This window comes from Sinohyriopsis cumingii, chromosome 2 (genome assembly GCF_028554795.1).
Source record: "Sinohyriopsis cumingii isolate HCF-2022 chromosome 2, ASM2855479v2, whole genome shotgun sequence".
Taxonomy (NCBI): domain Eukaryota; kingdom Metazoa; phylum Mollusca; class Bivalvia; order Unionida; family Unionidae; genus Sinohyriopsis; species Sinohyriopsis cumingii.
The window spans coordinates 23,537,716-23,554,494 of NC_142962.1; the positions used below are offsets into that span (position 1 = coordinate 23,537,716).

The 16,779-nt window shown below is 34.6% G+C and overlaps 1 protein-coding gene across 3 annotated transcripts in view; it reads left to right on the forward strand.

Moving 5' to 3' along the window:
- Positions 1-16,779, forward strand: part of LOC149804470 (E3 ubiquitin-protein ligase FANCL-like) — a 100,005-nt gene that overhangs the window by 52,044 nt on the left and 31,182 nt on the right. For all 3 annotated transcript variants that reach the window (XM_089940684.1, XM_089940683.1, XM_089940685.1), the window contains 3 exons: positions 11,179-11,279; positions 11,611-11,707; positions 14,479-14,547. In XM_089940684.1, the coding sequence (XP_089796810.1) occupies positions 11,179-11,279; positions 11,611-11,707; positions 14,479-14,547 (267 nt within the window). The remainder of the gene's footprint in view (positions 1-11,178; positions 11,280-11,610; positions 11,708-14,478; positions 14,548-16,779) is intronic.

Below are 16,779 nucleotides of genomic sequence, written 5' to 3' on the forward strand. Positions count from 1 at the left end.
TATGCATCACAGCACTAAATCTGGGGTACTGTGATATAATTTCCAGCATTTATTAAAAATTGCTGAAAAACACTTGTACCACAAAATGAATGTACCTTATCTTAATAGATAAATGATCACCAACAGTTTCTATCAGGTGCAGATTCATGATAAGGGCACGCTAATTTGCCCTACTTAGGGTTAAGATATAATCTGCACTAGTTAATTTAGTTTATTTTTTCTCTCGTTTTTTTCTTATTGTTTTTAACACCACAATATGTCAGATTTCCCTCAGTGGATCTCTTGCTTTCGATATTTTAAGGCATAGCTGATGACAATCATGGATAGTTAATGACAATGACAATCATGCATAGCTGATGACAATCATACATAATTGATGACAATCATGTCTGGCTCATGAAAATGTTAATCATGCTTTGCATAGTCTTGGCATTACAAGGGGAATTAATGTATGCAGTCATCAAAGGATCATTGTTATAACCTTACTAACATATTGTTAGGGGACAGGGGACAGTTTTTATGAACAAATTTAATGCTGCATTCACCAGCCTAGTATAAAAATATCATAAAAATTAATAAAACACAAGTCAGGTCAAAAAGGTCCATATTTTGGGATAGCTATATTAAAACAAAGCATAAGAATATTATCCACTTGACCAGAGAAGTCAATGGCAGTTCATAACACGTAGTTTTTGCACCTAAACCCAAAATTTATACCTGCAATTTTCATGTCCGAATGTCATTTTTGACACCATATGATGCTCACAGTGCAAACACAAGCTCTTTTCCTATATGATAATTCTGCAAAACAGTGTGTACTAAACAGGCTGATGCAGTTGAAAATAGTTGTCATCCAAGCCGTTTTTTTTATAGATATTCTGCTTGCTCCGAACCCACATGTTTACTGCTGTGGGAGGCTAGCTCTTTTCTGGGAGAAAATGTCTTATCCTTCTGAGAAGCTATAGACTTGAATTAACAGTTTCTACTGATAAAATATTCAATCATGACAGACCATTTACAAATTTATATACTTCCGTATTAGACATAGTTTATCACTGTCAAGATTTGTTTTTTATCTGTGATGAAAATCATGAACTCCCATTATATTTGTATGATTTAAATTACACAATACTGTATTACAGTAGTCTAAATAAGGTTGTATCATTTGAATTACCCCATACTGTATTGCAGTAATCTAAGTAGGGTTGTATTATTTGAATTACAGTTGAACCCGGTTATGTCGCCGGCCTAGGGGTTTGCCAAAAAGCGTCGAGATAACCAATGATCGAGATAAACGAAAACCAATATGGCAGCAATATATTAACATGTGCTTGAAATTTCTTTATGTACATGATGTGCGTTAATAAATGAGAATGTAGATGCACGTGTTTTTGGAGGTTTTCTTACACAACAGCGTTGCCGCGATTTGTTTGATGAAGCGATCGGCATGCTATAAAAATGTACATACATGTTTGCTAACAACAAAAGGCATATGTGCACCAACTAACAGCAGAGATTTACCAGTATACAATACAAACCACCGTCGATTCTCGATACAAACCTTTATTATATTCCCCAACATTGCAAACACAAAGATCGCTCACAAAATCACAAAAAACGTGCAGGGTGTAGTTCGTTTTTACAAAAAGCTAACCAGTGTCAAAATTAAATTCGCGAGTCATTTCACTCTGACACAGCTCTGAAAAGTATCGTACACGCGGTTACTATGGTTTCTTTACAAAGTCTAAAATGCTTTGTTGCTTTTTGCCTTTAACAGTCTGCTTGAAAACAAATGCTTCAATATTATTTATGCTGTCTAAAACAGTTTCATCTCCTACAAAAGAACCATACCGTCAAATTTTCTGTAGCATTTCTACCACCTCACCAGCTGAGGGAATTGGTTCCAAATCTTCGGCCGCATCTTCTTCATCTTCTTTGTCATTGCCGCATGCAGATGTGCTTGCCTGTGCTGACTGCACACTTGATACAATGTCTTCATCGGTGATCACGCCATCAGTAACGACGTCTTTGTCGATTTCTATGTAATCTCGGAATTCCTGGACAGTGATGGCTAACTCCTGTGCCTCCTCTTCCAAGATAGCATCTGTAAGGCTTGATTTTTCCGCCACTTCCATGAGTTCTTCTGTGGCTGCACGGCACTGTGCCTGAAACTCATCATCGGAAATATCCTGAATGACGCAGTGCATCCAGCAGTTTGAGATTGTTTCCTTCTTCACGTCATTCCAGGCTGATCTCAGGAAGTTCATTGCATCTAGAAGGGAAGGGGTGTACTGTGCCTTCTTTTCATCATGGAGCAGGTATTGGCGCATCAACATTTTCCTGTAGTACACCTTAAGCACTTGGATTATCCCCTGGTCCATTGGTTGGATAAGACGCCCACTAGTATAAGACGCACCCTGGGTGAGGGGTACATAAAACTTTGTATAAGACGCATCTTATATACTCGAAAATACGGTAGTGAGATGGTGAAGTGGCATCGATAACTAACATTTTCAAAAGCCGGCGATTGGTCATGGGGATCGAGATAACCGACGTTAAGTGGCAAATTTGGCCCTCTTTTGTGCTTGAGATATTAGGGTTCGGCGACATAAAAGAATCGACATAACCGATGAGAAAATGCTAAGACAAAGAGAGAATTTTGCGGTTCCACTTCAAAAACGTCGACTTAATAGGGTTGGCGAGTTAACCGAGGTCGAGATAAGTGAGTTCGACTGTAATCCATATTGTATTACCTTCATCTAAATAGGGTTGTATGAATGAAATTACCCCATATGGTATTGCAGTAATCTAAAGAGTTGTATCATTTGAATTACTCCATATTGTATTGCAGTATCTAAATAGAGTTGTATCATCTGAATTACCCCATACTGTATTACATTAATTAGGGTTGTATGATTTAAATTATTGCAGTAATATAGGTAGAGTTGTATCATTTGGAGCACCCCATATTGTATAGCAGTAATCTAAACAGGGTTGTCTGTTTGAATTGCCCATTTATGTTACAGGAATCTAAATAGTCAATAATAAATATACATGTAATTTTTGCACTTGATATGATGCAGTATTAGACCTAGCATTTACAAGTATTTATTCTTCAAAGGTGTACCTGATGTACATTGTGTTTTGCATGTCTGTGTCATATGCTTACCAATTAGCATGGAAGTCTGCAACAGCTGGGTTTGTCTTCAACCCATGTTTGCCCTTCAAAGTATTCCATCATCCCAGTTGATCAACAATATTCACCCGAGTCTTATTTTTATCTAATGCATGCTTTTTCTTTTCATATCCTCTTAAAAAAAGGGCAGGGCTGTCTCCAGGGTGAGGGGTATATGAATAGAGATCAAGGTCAGATCAGTTTTACTGGAGCCTTGCACAAATTATCTGTTCATACTATATTCATCAAAATTTACTGAATTTTAATGTTTTATTTTTTTTGTGTATGCATTTTACAAAAGTGTATGATCTCACTAAGTTTTAGAACTTTTACAAAAATGTATGATCTCATAAAGTTTTAGAATTTTTGAACTCACAAAAATGTGTGATCTTCGAATTTTTAAACAATCAGTACTTCTAATGCTTATTTCAGGATAAATACATTTTTTTTAAATTAAAGTTTCTTGCTTATTTAGCAACAGATTTGTTGGATATTGGTTTTGAGAAAACCCAGTATGAAGTTAACTTTCACACCTTATTTTTTTTATTACAGTCCTAGCTGATGTAAGCAGCCACCTGTATGATGTAAGAAAAATGATGTTTTAATACAGGTGGTTGCAGGAAAGAGGTTTCTTTACATAATAATAAAGTCTGAGAAACCTAAATTATTTGTGCCTGTAGGTGACATTTCAGGCAGATTTTGTATTTCTATAGGCAAAAGTTTTCCTAGGTCAGTTTTTGGGGCCAGATATGGGACCCATTCACAATCCAAAACTTATTTTCCCAAATTTGAATTGAAATGACCTGATTATGCCCCCAGAGAAGTTTAGTTTTACAAAGTGCTAATGTATTACCCTTGTAGTATACATCCACTTACTCATTTATAAATTTAATTTGCAATAGAATATACGAAAATTTTATGTAAGTGATTTATTGCAAACTTCTGAATGTAATATTTTGTCCAATAATGTATTATTCTGACCAAAAATGTATTATTCCTGCCAGCAATGTGGTATTCCCACATGTAATGGTTTATTTTGTTTCAGTGGTCTTCCGCAACTAATTGCAACAATCCCCAGTAAGGTGAGGGTGAGCTAAGAATAAATTGATATAAAAAAATAAATTAAAAAAATGAATGGTAAATGCAGACATACAATAGGTTAATAGCATGAAATAACAAAATTTGGCACTACAGTAATGCCTTATATTGAGATATATTTAACACAACAGTACAATATCAATTAACAAAATTTGGCTCTTGAAAATTATCTTTTACTGGTATATATTACACTCTGCAATACAACATGAAATATATATAAAAATTTGTCACTACAATATCACCATGTACTGAGCTATATTAAACACAGTATAACAGTTACATTATTAGATGGGATCCATGGATATACATACTAGCCTTATAAAAAGGGACTGACCTTTACTTTATATTGAGGTATTTGATTCATTATATTTTTTATTAAATAATAACATGAGATCCCTGGATATAATGGCCTTATAAAAAGGGACTGACCTTTACTTTATATTGAGGTATTTGATTCATTATATTTTTTATTAAATAATAACATGAGATCCATGGACATACTGGCCTTATAAAAAGGGACTGACCTTCACTTTATATTGAGGTATTTGATTCATGATATTTTTATTAAATAATAACATGAGATCCATGGACATAATGGCCTTATAAAAAGGGACTGACCTTCACTTTATATTGAGGTATTTGATTCATGATATTTTTATTAATTAATAACATGAGATCCATGGACATAATGGCCTTATAAACAGGGACTGACCTTCACTTTATATTGAGGTATTTGATTCATGATATTTTTATTAAATAATGACATGAGATCCATGGACATAATGGCCTTATAAAGAGGGACTGACCTTTACTTTATATGGAGGTATTTGATTCATGATATTTTTATTAAATAATAACATGAGATCCATGGACATAATGGCCTTATAAACAGGGACTGACCTTCACTTTATATTGAGGTATTTGATTCATGATATTTTTTATTAAATAATAACATGAGCTCCATGGACATACTGGCATTATAAACAGGACTGGCTTATAGGTGCTTTCACTTTATATTGAGGTATTTTATTCATCATATTTTCATTAAATAATGATATGAGATCCATGGACATACTGGCATTATAAAAGGGACTGGCTTTTACAGAAGTGCCTTATAGTGTGGGAGTACCATGTGTCTTTTACAAATTAATTTTGCTTCTAAAACAAAGTTTGTATTACTTTTCATACCTTTTATGTTATTAATAGGCATGTAATAATCATCATAACACTCCCTGGAAATATATAGATCTTTCCTATGCAAAGTAGACCAGTACCATTCTGACATGGCAAATTGTAAATTGTCTGGTTCTATTTAGATTACTCCCACGCAAAGAAACACAATACCATTTTAACACGGCAGTTTGTAGATTGCCTGGTTCTATTTAGATTACTCCCACGCAAAGAAAAACAATGCCATTCTAACACAGCAAGGGTTCTTTTTGTAATAATGGAAATCCTTGTGCTAATACTTAACATGAAAATCCCACATCATTATACATTCATCAAATCAGTAGTGCACATTTTCAGTAAATAACCTCAGGCATCCTACGCACACTAGAATACTTTTTGCACCACTTAATGAGAGACCAATTCTGATTGCTGATATGTTTGGGACCACTTAAGAGCGAGAGTAAATCTATTGACGAGATGTAAACCAATGCTATCAGTCAGATCTTTTGTGCTCTCGCATTAAGCGACAGTATAATCAATTGATTTTATGTTACCATTACAGTAAAACCACATCAAAAATCAACCCTTCAACCCCAGACTTTAAAATGATATTGGGACAGTGGTTTTGTTATTGTATACAATTATTGATTACAAGAATTCATTTCTTGTGTATTGGAAGGACACCCATAGCTCTTGGCTGGAAAGGTCACATTAGAAAGATTTCTATTTCCATTTATGGATAAAGTATAACACATTAAGATATTGCCTTCTTAATCAGTTGCATCTAGTACATACAGATTTCACTGAGTGACAGACATGTGATTCCATTAACTTTGCTTTCACTCAGTCTTCGGTATAATCAATTCTAAAGCTAAAATTGTGTTGCTACATTTTAAACAAATTTATTACATGTGTTTAAAGTCAGTTTTCACTGCATTTTTGTTTTTCTTGAGAATTTTCAAATGTATTTACTATGTTGGTAGAATGAAATAAAATTGATGTGACATGTTGAAACTTAGAGGCTCTGCACTATTTGCCTCATGGAAAACATAACGTTGTTAATAATTTTAAATTTTTAAAATTTTTGTTAGTAGTAGACATAACATGTACCTTGAATTATGCATTAACTTGTCCTTCTGCTCAAAATAAACCTCAAAGAATCAATAATAGGTATTTATCGTATGATACTCTATATACTCACTTATGAGTCCAACTGCAAACTGAAAAGACCCAGATCTGCCATTGCATAATGTGTCAGCAGAGCAGGGTCTGTTGTTTGCAGTTTATCTGACTTATAAGCTAGTATATATGGTAACTGGTTCTGTAATGCAACTGGAGCAGACTCTCTACATTAGGATATTTTCTTATGTATAACTTGCATCAAATGGTCTAGACCAAGATAAGCATCTGTGTGGTTCAGACCCAGATAAGCATCTGTGTGGTCAGATCAGGGTCTGTACTGTTTGTTCTATGGTTTGAGATAATATAGACTGTGATCTTCCAGTAAATTATGGAATACAGATCATATTTGGTTGCATCTTCACCATACTTAGAGAAGGAACAGTTGAAATTGCACATAGTATCAAATATTGGATAACCTTTGAGTCACTGATCCATTGGTATGCATTGTTAATGTAGAAAATATGTTTTTTGTAAGGTCAGGATTGAAACATTCTGAGTGCAGTGTTTTATTAAAGTTTATGAGCTTTCAATTAAACATTGCTGGTAGGTTTTGAGTGTTCTTTTGATCAATTCTGCCTTTTTATGGGGTTATTTAGTCCATTTTGACATTAACAGATCACATAAATCTCTTTTTTGCTATTCCAACATTTTAGGGAGCAATATGACATCCATAAATCACTTTAAAACGTTATGGGCAAAAGATAAACATCTCACCAAGACACAGTAAATATTGAGTGATAAATCCTGTTGACATTGTTGATTTAATTAATGTTGTTATTAAATTGCTTTTGAGGAATGGCATATGCAACAATATTCTGTTATGAATATGCATATAGATTACTGTATGTATGCAATAATAAGGTGCTGTTGTATTTGGAAAGAGATCAGCATCATTGTTGATTGCTGGATGTTCCACAATATAGTTTTCTTGGTAGCTTGCGATGGTACAATCAATGGGTTTTGCAGTTATTATATGACCATGCTGTCATATTTTTTGTTTTGCATCACTAGAACATAACTGCACAATGGTCTCTAAATTGTTCATTTTTGGGTTCATGTGAAGTAAAGCACACGTGTTTATGTTGTACCCTGGCATCATATTCCTGGTAGTGTAGGCATTTACAGATGTCAGCCTTTGTTTTTTTTATCACTTTCTTAGAAGTTGATGCTTTGCAGTTGTGGAATTTTTATGTACATATATTATGGGGATTTCTAAACCAATATACCAAATGTGGGTCACAGTGACAACTTTTCAGGCTTCATTGTCACAGAAACTGATTTAAACATTTAGTTTAGATCAATCTCTGGAACACATGCTTGTACAAACATTAAAACAGATACACAGCTGTATGCATTCATACATCCTCAGGAATTCTACAAAGCTGTGCCAAAAGTAGGTCACAGCCTGATTTTGATACTACACTTTATATGTTTTGGTTTGCTTGTGGGACACGGTTGTAAGGTCACAAAAATACTTATGAATATGAACTTGCATCCTGAGGGGTAATACATGAAAATGTCAGAAGGATGTCACTTTGACCAGCCTTTCATGTAATAATGTACACCTTTTATATTAGGTCAGTTTTTGTGACACTTGCTTACAGTCATATGACTTGTACATGGTTTATGCTGTGGGCATTTTGCAGCTCTGTACATAAAGTTCATTATCATGGCTTTTCATACTTCACTGAGAATGTACACTTTGTAGGTAGGTGAGGTTTGCTGACAGTGTTGCTTATACATCGTAAAACTTCATGCTTAATTTATTTTCATGGTGTACTCCACCTCTAAAATTAGGTACCATGACTTGCTTTTGAAGCTGTAATGACAGTTTATTTTTTATGTACAGTCAAGGTTTTCGGACAGTGTTGCTGGTACTTTAGTGAAATGTGATATGTGCATGCATGCTGAAGACTTGCGTGATATCAAACATAGGACACTGTGACTTACTTAGACACTAAACTAATTATGTATACCTTTGATTTTTAATTGAGTTTCTTGAACCCTGTTGCTTATACAATTATGTATATCAAACTGGATATATGAATGCATTCCAAAAAAGTGCATCACCCTATCATAGAAGTACCTGGTGTCTGAATTAGTATTGATATGCATGTGATCAGTCTTTTGATACTGAGGAAATGTGAGCTATATGCCTTTCCCAAGTTCACACTGAGGCATCTAAAATTACAGATCTTTTTTTAAATTATCAGGATTTCTTCAGACAACTGATTATACTGTCTGTTTCTGTGTCTGCCAGTGAGTCTAGAATATTGATTCACTGTAAAAGGATTTTCTTTGGAAGAGTTGGGTTTTTGAGAGTGATGTTTCCCCCCTCACCTTTTAGAAATAAAATAGTCTGCAATTCCAAAATTAGAACAAAATGTCATGCAAAATTCCCAGTTTTGAAACTTTTTTGAAACTTAATATTTTGAGTTGATAATGATGATTCCATGTATAAATTCCCATCAGTGACTATTCTAAGTTTAATTCCAAACATTGGTGATTCCAAGTTTAAATTCCAGTCAGTGATGACTCCATGTCTAAATTCCAATCAACCTAGCAAAATCCTACTGTACTCAAGTTTTCCATAACAAACAGGATTACCTACTGTATCTCCTAGAAAATGACTTTTTAAGATAATAATAATAATAATAATAATAATAATAATAATAATAATAATAATAATGAGGACTTTGTATAGCATCTAATCTTTAGAAGCTCTAAGTGCTTTACAATATTAGACAACACCTATAAGATGAAAAACATAAATAATGATATGATTACAAAAAACAAACACCATGAAATTAGAAAACATAAAAAACTTGCTGAAATATTTAAGGTAGGAAACATTATTAGGTCTTTAAGTTTGTTCTTGCAGTCGAAATAAGTGAGTTTTAAGAGCATTCTTGAATGGGATCACTGTGTCTTTGTGTCTGAGGTCAGTGGGCAATTGATTCCACATTGCTGGGCCCTGGTATGCAAAAGAACATTGTCCATATGACTTCATTTTCATAGTGGGAATAATGAGTATATGATTGTCAGAAGAGCAGCGTAAGTATCTTGTTGGTGTGTACACATCGGTGAGGTCAGATGGGTATGTTGGACTAGAGTCCGTCAGTGAAATGTAGCATGGAGAACAAATTTTATGTTTGATTCTGGATCGAATGGATAGCCAATGTTGGGTACAGAGCAGTGGGGAGGTGTGCTCTGATCGTGGTACTCTAAGTATGATCCGAGCAGCTGTGTTTTGAACTTTTTGAAGTTTCTGGAGTAAATATTGAGATGAACCAGACAGAATTGAGTTACAGTAGTCCAGTCTTGAAAGTACTAATGAACACACAAATGTTTTAGTGGCATCAGCTGAAAGATATTTATGAATGGAGCCGATGCATCTCAGCTCAAGATATGCAGTCGTGTATATGTTCATGAATTGTTGGTGCAATGTGAGAGTTGGTGCAAGATTCTGTGTGAAATTTTGTGCTGAAGTCCAAAACATTTAGGTTACAGTATAGTACAGTTTGCAGGCAACACACCTTATGAACGAATATTTTTGAGAAAGGCTAGACTGAATGTGCAAAGTTTCAAACAAGATGACCCCATTATATCTCAATGATATATTTCATGCTAGAAAACAATGCAACACTCCCAATTTAAGTTTTAGCTAACCACCTTTCCATCCCAAAACGAAATAAAGAACTCTTTAAGTTTTCACTATTCAGAATCACTAATTTGGAATGGAATCCCAAAATAAATTAGAGAAAGTGCAAATATAAATGCATTTAATTGGAATCTAATCCAGTAGATAAAAAGTGGAACCCGTTCAATTTGAGAGATACATTACAACTTAAGGTGTAGGTTCACTAACCATTCACTTTGTTGTCTCACTACTTTTGTACTGTATACACACAGTGTACCAAGTTAGAGCATTATCATTTAAATTTTTTGTTTATTTTGTCTGTATATAAATATTGTGTGTGTGTGAATCATGTGTAAAATAGAGGGCCATAAGGAGGATTTGTTCAATGCAACTAATTGTAAATAATGTTGTTTGTAGCAGTATTCAGCTGCTTCTAAAAGGATTGATACTATGCTTGTAAAATTATAGATACACACTATATACAAATGCAAATTAGTATTTCAGTCAGAGGGGAGATATGAGGGCAGCTTTTGTTGAAGAAATTATTATTTTTGGTGATAAATGGCATCATGTCCATAATAAAACTTAGCATTTAATCTTTTTGGAAGTAACACATACATTTATTTATTGTACATTCTATAAACAGAATAATACGTGAGATAAATAGAAAACAACACAGATTTAAGAATGTGTTTTAGTGATCTCAGGAGAGGTAGAGGGGAGGGTTCATGGAGGGCAGTGTAGGGGATACTAGAAGGGTGGTGAGGGCAAAGAAGAGGGCACTGAAGGCTGAGGTGGGGAACACCTCTAGGCCCTCTATTTCTACCAAGCGAGATCACTACAGATGTCATCAAATCAGGTCACTGTTGAGTAGTAATCCAGAGAGATGTACAAGTGTTTTATATAATTTCAGGAGAGGCAATTGGAACAAGAAGAGAGTGATGTAGGACATACTGGATTGTTCCGGGTATGTGGACAGCTCCTGGCTGACTTGGAGCAACTGGGATGGGAGAGGTGTGTGCCCTAGTAGGGAGGTTAAAGTCCAGTCTTACACTATGTTGTAGTTGTTTTTTTCTAAAGGCATGAACATGGTCCATTCCAGGGAACTATCACTTTTCACTATAACAAGATAACTACATTTGAATTATGTAAACTCAGTAAAGATGAAACAACTACCTGAACATTTGAATTAGAATGTGTGTTTTGAGAATGTTTGAATAGAAAATTGGTATTTGAATAATCAGGTATTTACCGAGTGTGAGTTTGACAATATTTAGTAAACGAAACATTCAAGGCACAATGTTAACTATGGTTTTATTGTCAGCTTTATCCATATCTTTTCTAGGCTAGTTTACATCGATCCCAGTTTCCAAGAAATTCATCTACAGCTCATGGATGATGGGAACAGAAAGCATGTGCTCAAAGTACAGCTTGGAAGTGAGGTATCACAATCGATCACAACTGTACAAAAATACACATAGACTGGAAGTGAAGTATCACAACAGATTATAACTATAAAAAAATACACATAGACTGGAAGTGAAGTATCACAACAGATTATAACTATAAAAAAATACACATAGAAATGGAAGTGAAGTATCACAGTGCTACATAAATGCACATAGAAATGGAAGTGATGTATCACAATGCTACATAAATACACATAGAAATGGAAGTGATGTATCACAGTGCTACATAAATGCACATAGAAATGGAAGTGATGTATCACAGTGCTACATAAATACACATAGAAATGGAAGTGACGTATCACAGTGCTACATAAATGCACATAGAAATGGAAGTGATGTATCACAATGCTACATAAATACACATAGAAATGGAAGTGATGTATCACAGTGCTACATAAATGCACATAGAAATGGAAGTGATTTATCACAGTGCTACATAAATACACATAGAAATGGAAGTGACGTATCACAGTGCTACATAAATACACATAGAAATGGAAGCAAGGTATCACAACAAATCACAAATCTACAAAAAGACACAGATTGGAAGTGAGATCCCACAACAAATCACAACTCTACAAAAAATACACATAGATTGGAAGTGAGGTATCACAACAAATTGCAGCTGTACAAAATATACATGGATTGGAAGTGAGGTATCACAAATGTTATGACTTTTCTCTTAAACTAAGTAACAGAGCAAAACCCAACAAATTTGGTTAAATTCAACAAATAATTTATTTCTCTTGAATACAAAGTGAAAATTTAAAAAGAACTTATAGTAATGCAAATTAATTTCCAAATAGATCTAAAAGATTTATCACAAGTCCGAATGTGTAATGATCCTATTGAATTCCAGTCGTATTCCAAATAAGTTCCAATATTGAGAGTGTTTACATGCTTACAGTATTGAATATGCTATTTGTGCAAGTGGCCTGTAGTGTGGCAGTGTGCTAACAGTCTTTTGATATATCACAATAAAATAATCCAAAAATGTTCTTGTCTGACATCACTATAAGTCAAATTTAATGTTCCAGTCCAAGAATGAGCTCTTTATATTCCCATTGAATAATAATTTGAATAAATATTTCCACCCAAATAAAATACTGAACACAACAATAAGACTGATTCTGCCTCAGATATTAAATGCAGGAATGAGTGATTTCTCAAGTAAACAACATTATTTAAAAAAAGCTAAGACACAAAACTTGAGCCAGGATGAGGGTCAAAAGTTCATTTCCAAAGCACTCTTAGTTGTCAGCAAGATAAGGTCTATTACTAAAATTATAATAAAGAACATGGGAAACAGCAGTTAGACCAGGTTTATCATGGAAGAATTCAAATGTCTTTAACTCAGGTTAAGATAAACATGTTTACTTCCATTGATAATGATCCTAATATGTAATCCACACTTGTAGAGAAATATTAACTATGTATTATTTCTTTACAAAATAAAAGTTGGTCAGGTACACAATGAATTTAATTTTGGACAAGATCCCAAGTTTTAAAAAAATTATACATAACATAATTGTGGAGAATAAAACTAAGAAACAAATACAAATTAAATATACACAACACAACAAATCACAACTCTACAAAAATACACTTAATACACTTAGACTGCAAGTGAGGTGTCACAACCAATTACAGCTCTTAAAAAAATACACAGATTCTTTACGTGGTTCACTTTATGGTATCTTCAGTTAGTCTCCAGCAGCATGCTTTTGGTATTTTGGTTCTGCAAGCAAACTTATTGTATATACTTGTGTATACAATGGGGGTCCAGCTGCAAATGAGACAAACCTGATCTGCCATCATATAATGCATGAACAGATTAGGGTCAGTGTTGTTGGTCCCACAGATTACTCCTAACGGTTGACATAGACCCAGATCTGCTGGTACATAATGTGACAGCAGATCTAGATCTAACAAGTATATATATTTATATATACAGTATGTTAATAAAAACTGCAAGTTTAATTTATTTATTCCAATAATAGATTATTTTTAAACTGAAAATAGCATAATTGCTGCTGACATTAAGCAGCACTCAAATAAAACTGTACACAAAATGTTAGTCACAGAAGTCATTACAGCAACTTTCACTGGACTGTCTACCCTTTTGTTAGCATAACCTGGTGCATGTACAATGGTAGATACTAATATGTAATGTCAATTTCCCCCCAAATTGTCTTGTCTGGATAGATGTCTACATTTATAGCACACACATCATCTTTTCATCATTATATTTAAATGTGAATTAAACTGTAGACATGCTTATTTAAATTGTATGCTTGTTTATTTTATATACAATAACACCATACACACAAGTCATAGTGTAATGCTAGGATTCTGAAGATGATGCGTGGCTAAGAAAAGGAGGATTAACTTGGCTATGTCAAATTTCTCTTTGGCCAGTGATTATATCTCTATATTAGTTCATGATTGATCAATTAAGTGCCAGATTGTTTTGATAGGCAGGCCTGGTCTCACACTTGTGCATGTTTAGACACATGTCTGTAAGATAACCCCTTTATAATGAGTGTTATAGGTAGGACGTCTAGATGTCTTGAATTGACACCAGTATATTTGATAAGGTTTTGTTTTTTAGAAGGAGGTTAATTTGTTGTTAACTTAGATACTCTGCAAGACATAATTTTTATATATATATATGTCATTATAATTGCAAAGCTAAAGATAGTTTAATAAATATCTCATAAACTTTTTTTCCATTTAATTTAAAGTATCCAAAGGAAAGACCAAAATGTTTGACGGAGCTACCAGCCAAGTTTGAGGTCCATTGGACAGCCAGTGTAAGTCACAGTTACTTACCATTCACTGTAAAACTGAAAATTATTGCTGTAGACATTTGCATGTCTCTCTCAGTTTCAGGAGTTAGAAACACAATAATTTGTCTGTTGAAGAATATTACCATCAAAGCACCGGACTGGGCTGTGTATAGTACGGATAGCATTGTGTACTGTTTGCAATAAGTGACTGGGCTATGTGTAATAAGGATAGCATTGTGTACTGTTTGCAGTAAGTGACTGGGATGTGTGTAGTAAGGATATCATTGTTACTGTTTGTCGTAAGTGACTGGGCTGTGTATAGTAAGGATAGCATTGTGTACTGTTTGCAGTAAGTGACTGGGCTATGTGTAGTAAAAGATAGCATCGTGTACTGTTTGCAGTAAGTGATTGGGTTGTGTATAGTAAGGATAGCATTGTGTGATCCTTGCAGTAAATGACTGGGCTGTGTATAGTAAGGATAGCATTGTGTACTGTTTGCAGTAAGTGACTGGGCTATGTGTAGTAAAGATAGCATCGTGTACTGTTTGCAGTAAGTGACTGGGTTGTGTATAGTAAGGATAGCATTGTGTGATGCTTGCAGTAAATGACTGGGATGTGTATAGTAAGGATAGCATTGTGTACTGTTTGCAGTAGGTGACTGGGCTGTGTGTAGTAATAATAGCATTGTGTACTGTTTGCAGTAAATGACTGGGCTATGTGTAGTAAGGATAACATTGTGTACTGTTTGCAGTAAGTGACTGGGCTGTGTGTAGTAATGATAGCCTTGTGTACTGTTTGCAGTAAGTGACTGGGCTGTGTATAGTAATGATAACATTGTGTGCAGTTTAAGTGACTGGGCTGTGTATAGTAATGATAACATTGTGTGCTGTTTGCAGTAAGTGACTAGGCTTTGTATAGTAATGATAAAATTGGGTGCAGTTTAAGTGACTAAGCTGTGTATAGTAATGATAGCAAATTGTGTCCTGTTGGCATTAAGTGACTGGTAATGATAGCATTTTGTGCAGTTTGCCGTTAGTGACAGGGCTGTGGATAGTTGTGATAACATCCTGAGCTGTTTGAGTAAGTGATTAGGCTGTGCATATTGATGAGATCATTGTGTGCAGTTTGAGTAAGTGACTGGGCTGTGTATAGTTTTGATAACATTGTGTGCAGTTGAAGTGACTGGCCTGTGTATAGTTTTGACAACATCCTGAGCTGTTTGAGAGTATTGACTTGGCTGTGTATAGTAATTTCAACATTTTGTGCTGTTTGAGTAAGTGACTGGGCTGTGTATGTTAATCCTAACATTGTGTGAAGTTGACAGTTAGTGACTGGGCTTTGTATAGTAATGATAATATTGTGTGCTGCTCGAGTAAGTGACTGGGCTGTATATAGTTTTGATATCATCATGAGCTGTTTGAATAAGTGACTAGGCTTTGTATAGTAATCATAACATTGTGTGCGGTTTGCAGTTAGTGACTGGGCTGTGTATAGTGATGAGATCATTGTGTGCTGTTTGAGTAAGCGACTAGGAAGTGTATAATAATGAGATCATTGTGTTCTGTTTGAGTAAGTGACAATGCTGTGTATAATGATGAGATCATTGTGTTCTGTTTGAGTAAGTGACTATGCTGTGTATAATGATGAGGTCATTGTATACTGTTTGAGTAAGTGACTGGGCTGTGTATAGTGATGAGATCATTGTGTGCAGTTTGCAGTTAGTGACTGGGCTGTGTATAGTGATGAGATCATTGTGTACTGTTTGAGTATGTGACTAGGCTGTGTATAGTGATAAGATCATTGTGTGCAGTTTTACAGTTAGTGACTGGGCTGTGTATAGTGATGAGATCATTGTGTGCAGTTTTACAGTTAGTGACTGGGCTGTAAGATCATTGTGTGCAGTTTTACAGTTAGTGACTGGGCTGTGTACAGTGATAAGATCATTGTGTGCAGTTTGCAGTAAGTGACTGAGCTGTGTATAGTAAAGATAGTGTTGTGTAATGTTCTCATGGAGCACAGGTTCTACTGAATGGCTTTCATTTTTAAAAATTTTAAACCATGATCCTCGTAGATTAACGAATTAACATTCAATGCCTTAGAAAATTTGTATTAAGTAAATACATTGGGGCATGTAGATCTAAATACTTGTGAAGCAGGTGATATTGAAGGTAAATTAACTGTGTATCTAGGTTCTCTTAACCTAAGCTTACAGGTCTTGGTCAACAAACTCCTTTGAGTGAAATAAAATTTGCTTGC